Source organism: Chiloscyllium plagiosum, chromosome 14 (genome assembly GCF_004010195.1).
Source record: "Chiloscyllium plagiosum isolate BGI_BamShark_2017 chromosome 14, ASM401019v2, whole genome shotgun sequence".
Classification (NCBI taxonomy): domain Eukaryota; kingdom Metazoa; phylum Chordata; class Chondrichthyes; order Orectolobiformes; family Hemiscylliidae; genus Chiloscyllium; species Chiloscyllium plagiosum.
The window spans coordinates 38,750,395-38,757,453 of record NC_057723.1 but is presented as its reverse complement, the minus strand read 5'-3'; the positions used below and the strand labels follow the sequence as shown (position 1 = coordinate 38,757,453).

Sequence of the window (7,059 nt, the reverse complement as noted above, 5' to 3'; positions counted from 1 at the left end):
TGGCACCACCCCCCACCTTTTCCTCCGCTACATCGATGACTGTATCGGCGCTGCCTCGTGCTCCCACGAGGAGGTTGAACAGTTCATCCACTTTACCAACACCTTCCACCCCGACCTCAAATTCACCTGGACAGTCTCGGGTTCCTCCCTCCCCTTCCTAGACACCTCCATTTCTACCTTGGGCGACCGAATCAACACGGACACTTAGTATAAACTGACCGACTACGTAGACTACACCACATCCCGCCCTGCCCCCTGTAAAAACGCCATTCCATATTCCCAATTCCTTCGTCTCCACCGCATCTACTCCCAGGAGGACCAGTTCTAATACCGAACAACCCAGATGGCCTCCTTCTTCAAAGACTGCAATTTCCCCCCAGACGTGGTCAATGATACTCTCCACCGCATCTCCTCCGCCCTTGAGCCCCGCCTCTCCAATCGCCACCAAGACAGAACCCCACTGGTCCTCACCTACCACCCCACCACCCTCCATATACATCATATCATCCGTCGTCATTTCCGCCACCTCCAAATGGACCCAACCACCAGGGATATATTTCCCTCCCCTATCAGCGTTCCGAAAAGACCACTCCCTCCGTGACTCCCTTGTCAGGCCCACACCTCCCACCAACCCAACCTCCACTCCGGCATCTACCCCTGCAACCGCAAGAAATGCAAATCTTCCTCCTTCCTCCGCCGCCCTCTGCCGCAAGGGATCCTTCCATATCCGCCACAAATTCACCTGCACCTCCACACACATCACTTGCTGCATCCGATGTGACCTCTTCTGCATTGGGGAGACAGGCCGCCTACTTGCGGAACGTTTCCGAGAACACCTCTGAGACACCCAGACCAACCACCCCATGGCTCAACACTTCCACTCCCCCTCCCACTCCACCAAGGACATGTAGGTCCTTGGACTCCTCCATCGCCAGACCATAGCAACACGACGGCTGGAGGAACAGCACCTTATCTTCCGCCTACGAAACGTTGATTCTCCTGCTCCTTGGATGCTGCCTGACCTGCGCTTTTCCAGCAACACATTTTCAGCTCTTATCTCCAGCATCTGCAGTCCTCACTTTCTCCTTGTTTTAGTTAAGGTCAGTTTCTGGTCAATAGAAATCCCTAGGATATTAATAATGAGGGACTCCATGATAATGCCATAGAACATCAAGCAAGAGGATGAGATTTTCTCTCATTGAAGATGATTATTGCCTGGTATTTGTATGGCACAGATGTTAGGTGTCACTAAGCAATTTTAGTCTCTAATGTCCAGGATTTACTGCAAATGGATGCAGATTACTTCAGTAACTGAGGCTTAGTGATGTTTACTGATAGTACAATCACACCTCTGACCTTATGATAAAGGAATGTAATTGCTGAGACAGCTGAAGATGATTAGGCCCAGTGACACTTCACTTGTGGTGCAGTTGTAGTTTCCCTACCTCTGATTCAGGAGGCCTGAGCCTAATCCCACCTGCTCCAGATGTATGTCATAACCTCTCTCTGAAGAGATTGATTGATAATGTGTTGAGCAACTTTTTTTGGTATTGTTCTTTTGACTGAGTACTGAGGGCTTCCTCTAATTCCCTTGGTGCCACACACTGTCAAATGCTGCCTTGGTGTTGAGGGCAGTCGCTGTCTCTCCTCACCTAGAATTCAAGCTTTTGTCCATGTTTGGACCTAGCCTGTAATGAGGACAGGAGCTAAGTAGCCCTGGTACCCAAACTGATCAGCGCGTTATTGTTAATAAGTGCTGTTCGATAACCCCATCAACGACCCAATCCATCACTTGGAGTACTTAATTCACTGAAAGTTTGTTTGAAAAGCCATCAGATTAATCCACATTATGCTCTTTCCCCAGGCCCTTTTCTTTTCCGGAAGAGTATTAAACTGGAGAGGATTCAGAAAAGATTTACCAGGATGTTACCGGGAATGGAGGGTTTAAGTGATTAAAATAGGCTGAGACATTTTTCACCGGGGCGTAGGAAGTCCAAGGGGGTGACCCCACAGGTTTATAAAATTGAGGGGCATAAATAAGGTGAATAGCAAGGGTCTGCTCCATATGGTGAGGGAATTCACAACCGGGGTGACCGGAACAGATTTCACAAAGGACATGAGGGGTAACCTGTTTAAACAGTGGTTGGTATGTGGAATTAACTGCCAGAGGAAGTGTGGATGCTGGTACAGTTGGAACGTTTTAAAAGACATTTGAATAAGTACATGGACAGGATTAGTCCAGAGGGATATGGACTAAACACAGTGGGACTGGTTTAGTTTGGGAACATGATCGGCATGGACTGAACGGTCTGTTTTCATGTTGTATGACTGACTGTATGACTAATATGTCTGATACCCTTTTAAAAATTGGTGTGTCATCTTTCTCACACTGCCTTCTCGATCAACAAGTTTCTGGATAAAAGAGCTCTTCTTTCTGATTTTGTTACTATATAGCTACTTACTACTGAAGTTGCAATCTCTTCTCATTGCTTTTGAATACTTTTCAATGTTTTCTTAGGTGAGCAGACAAGATTCTGAAGTAGAACTGGAAACATACAAACAAACTCGTCAAGGTCTAGATGAAATGTACAACGATGTCTGGAAGCAACTGAAAGAAGAGAGAAAAATTCGAACGGTGAATCTTTATAAAGGATAATTGTGCTCTGTTTTTAAAGTAGCTTAAAGAAATAGTAATTATAAAAGTTGTAAAAAAGTTTGTATATTTGAGAATTTTTAATTTGTGTATTTCAGTACTGACTTAAATTCTGAAGGTTACCTGGACTTTAAACACTTAACCTTTCTGTAGATATGATCGTTTGTGATTGTCTATTCCTAAATACTATCTAGAGTGGCCTCTGAAGAAAAATCTAGTATGGCTAAGCTCTCACTTGCAAACCTATATTATCACCTGTTTGCACTTTTCTAAATTCAGTTTTGATAATTGAAGAGGTATATGTTTCTGCTTAGGAACTGGAGAAAGAATTAGAACTACAGATGAGCTTGAAGCAAGAAATGGAAATAGCCATGAAGCTACTGGAGAAGGACACACATGAGAAGCAAGACACGTTAGTAGCTCTCCGACAACAGTTGGAAGAAGTAAAGGCTATCAATTTGCAGATGTTTAACAAAGCTAAGGTGAAGAAATATGGGAGAAGGGACTACTGTTGGTTGTTAAGGAAATGTTAGAGGGTACAAATTATGGGATATAATTGTATTGCCTTGTGTCTCTCTTATTTAGAATCAAAGCTGCAATGGGATATGACCAGTCGCGAGCCATGGGAATTTGTTGTCTTTGTCTTTTGCTCTTTTCTACCCTACTACTCACCTTGAATATCTATTTTAAATTTAATGTCTTGTTTCCTTTTGCAGTTGGAGGAAGCAGTATTTACTCATTATTACTTTGCATACTAGTCATTTTGAAATACTTAGTGTTTAATCCTCTTTAATATCTATTGGGATTTTATGAAGTAGTAGTTGTGTGGCATCTCTAGTCTGTGTTCATAATTTTTTTAAATCCCTGATGAATCTATATGCAGCATGTTTTGTCTATCATTTAATGTCTGTTCTATAATTGTATATCAAAAATTGTGCACAGTACTCTTAGTTGTGGCAAAAGTCCACAGAAGGATGCTGAGTAAAGGTCTTGTGACATAAAGGGACGTTTTGTAGCTTTATCCTAATTTTGTTCCTTTTTGTTTTGATCAATTGTTGCTTAGAATTCTGAGGGGGCAGCGCAGCAGAAGGCTGAAATGATAAACACTCTGGAGCGAAAGACTAATCAAATGATTGATGCCACAAAGCAAATGGAGGAAAGGTACAGTAAAAAGAGAAATTTCATAAATTTTATCTTTACGCTATGTGTTTTTCAGCTGTGAATGTGTCAATTTTATAACGCTTAAATTTGTCTTTGCAGAGCTGTTAAACTTTAAAACTCTTTAAGGGGAAGCATTGGTTCAGACTGTTTGTTTTTGTAGATTTAGCCTGACTTCCCAGTTAAGGAGTAACATATATATTGTCAAATGTCTTAATGGTATTCTGAGAAATGTGGGAAAATCTGAATCATTTGCTTTTGGCATACTTTAAACAGCACTAAATCATAGTAATACATAATTGCACCTCATTTTATTTTGCAGTCAGCACTGGTTCAAGTTTGAATTATCTTCTGTATGGTTTAGGACCAGACTAGATTGTACACAACTTTGTGTACAAATTTGAGTTGAAATTAAACCATTGATATTCAAACAGACTAGCTGTTTGCTGGAATTGATGCAGGTAAAAGGACATCAACTGTAGTGTGGTGGAAAAGTATATGCTAAAGTATAGATTCACTTTATTTCCTCAACCGTGACCCTCTGCCATCACTCTGCCCATTCTCTCTATTGAATTCCTCATCGTAGTTGTCTGGTTTTCAACATGGTTGTTTGATAGTTATCAAAAGGGGGGGAACGTGATGGCTGTTTTTTGGATGCACTAATGTCTCTTAGCTGAACAAAGGCAGCACTGTTGAATGTTTGAGTATCTTGGCTAAACCAAAAAACCTGAATTTTAGGAGCAGGCAAAGGCCATTTGGCCCTTTTTTTTTGTTGGTGCCTGTTGTGCTATGGTTGATCATCCAACTCTGCACACTGTTGCCAGGTTCACCCCATACCCCTTGATCCCTTTAGCCCGGAGAGCTATATCTAACTACTTGAAGGTTTTCCATGTTTTGGCCTTGGCCTTTCTGTGGCAGCTAATTCCACAGATTTACCACTCTGGATGAAGAAATCTCTCCTCACCTCAGTCCTGAATGGCCTGCCCTACTATTCTTAAACTGTGCAGCCTGGTTCTGGACTCTCTGGTTGTTGGGAACATCCTCCCTGGATTTACTCTGTCTAGTCGTGTTTAGAATTTTATAGACTTCTGAGGTTACTCCTTCATTCTTCTAAACTTCAGTGAGTATGTCCTAATTTACTCAGTTTCTCCATGTTAGTTCTGCCATCCCAGGAATCCGTAAGGTACTAAAGTTGACATCAAAGTTGATATACATGAAGGATCAATAAGGAGTGATAAGAATACACTGTTCACTGGTAGGAAATTACAATTATGTTGTGGTAAGCAAGAACTGAGCGTTCTTAGCTCAATAATTAGTTATTGCTACATTATTTCCAGTAATATTTGTGCAAAAAATCTAACCTTTTCTGGTACCTCTTAACTTTTAATTCTGCGTTCATTGACACTGTTTGTTTTAATCTTAGATTGCAACAGTCTGAACAAACTAGGCAGTTAGCAGAAGAGAAAAATCGAAAAATTGAGAGAGAATTTGCAAGCAAGATTGAGAATCTCCAGCAGCAGCTCAGTGAATTGGACAAACAACGGTAAGACATCAAACCATATCTTCAAAAAATGGACATTGCACAAGTGACTGAATCATTGCCTCAATACTGGGGACTCCTAAGATATTGGCTTCTGGTTAACTGAAACTGTTGGATGCAAAATTGAATCAGCAGGTGGGGATGGGCACATTTAGGTGTTTCATGCAAATAGTGATGAATGAGAGAGACCGCCATTAAAATTTATATCAAGAGGTTTTGAATGAAATTACCACCTGTTGCACCTCCACAATTTGTGGTGGAACTAGAATTTGTGAATGATTCTGGTGGAGCCAAGGTGGTGGATGTAGACATGACTTTTGCAAGATCCTGTTGAATGCTTTAGAAAAAGTATATTTACTTTCAGATTGGCGAAAGTACAATCCAAGATGATCAAGGCTAAAGAATCACTGGTTATATAGTCATACTATAAACCATAATGGAAATAACTGGTCAATCCTATAACTTGACATTCTCAAGTATCTAATGTCGGTTCCTCTTCACACTATTGTGTTTTGGAGAAGCTGATAGATATAGCACTTGTGATTTAAAGGCGATCAAGGGACATGGAGTGCGGCTGGGATTAAGGAATTGAGTTTGATCAGCGATGATCATAATGAATGGCAGAGCAGGCTCCAAGGATGGAATGGCCTATTTCTGCTATCTTCTGTGTTACTATGTATGGAGAAAAATCCTAAAAATATGATGTTTCTAATTCCTTTCAGTGTCATGTAACCTGATTATTAATAAATTGAAATACAGCTGGCAAGATAGAAAGGAATACACACAAGCTTTCTTTGTTCAGACAGTTTGGCACATTTTAGTCTCGTAGCTTACATCACAGTGTTACAGCTGCCCCAAATTCAATGGTACTTGGGCAACTAACTCTACCATCTGTTCCCATAACATTTAAAATTTACAAAGCTTATGAGGGGACTATTGTGGTGCAGTGGTAGTGACCCTACCACAGCCCAGAAGACACAAGTTCAAGTTACACCTCCAGGAGTGTGTAATACATCTCTGAACAGGTTGATTAGAAAAATAGGTTTGAAGAAAAAAGCTTAATGTGGTTGATCAAACGTCAGTGTGGTAACTTTATTAGAAATTCTTTGCATTCTGCATGGTAATGTTTGAACTCCAAAGCTTTACAACAAATGGGAGGCTGTTTGATCTATAGTTGTCTGTTATCTTTGATATAACAAGTGCAGTGTAAAACAGGGGTCCTGTAGATAAAATGCATATAGACTTCAAGAAAATGTTTGATAAGGTGCTGTACAAAAGATTCTTACGCAAAGTAAGATCACACAGGACTTCGGGAATATTACCTTGGATAGAGGATTTGTTAACCAACTGAAGTTGGTCATGATTGGCATATTTTTCTAGTTGGAGGAGAAAGTGAGGTCTGCAGATGCTGGAGATCAGAGCTGGAAATGTGTCGCTGGAAAAGCGCAGCAGGTCAGGCAGCATCCCGGGAACAGGAGAATCGACGTTTCGGGCATAAGCCCTTCTTCAGGAATGGGGAAAGTTTGTCCAGCAGGCTAAGATAAAGGGTAGGGAGGAGGGACTTGGGGGAGGGGTGCCGGAAATGTGATAGGTGGAAAGAGGTCAAGGTGAGGGTGATAGGTCAGACTGGGGTGGGGGCGGAGAGGTCGGGAAGAAGATCTCCGGTTAGGAAGGCGGTGCTGAATTTGATGGATTTGACTGAGACAGG

General features: G+C 41.5%; 1 protein-coding gene across 4 annotated transcripts in view; it reads left to right on the top strand.

Moving 5' to 3' along the window:
• The window catches only part of rufy1 (RUN and FYVE domain containing 1), a 134,989-nt gene that overhangs the window by 36,872 nt on the left and 91,058 nt on the right, over positions 1 to 7,059 (top strand). For all 4 annotated transcript variants that reach the window (XM_043703644.1, XM_043703643.1, XM_043703641.1 and 1 more), the window contains exons 10-13: positions 2,519 to 2,635; positions 2,968 to 3,135; positions 3,717 to 3,814; positions 5,235 to 5,354. In XM_043703644.1, coding sequence (XP_043559579.1) covers positions 2,519 to 2,635; positions 2,968 to 3,135; positions 3,717 to 3,814; positions 5,235 to 5,354 — 503 coding nt within the window. The remainder of the gene's footprint in view (positions 1 to 2,518; positions 2,636 to 2,967; positions 3,136 to 3,716; positions 3,815 to 5,234; positions 5,355 to 7,059) is intronic.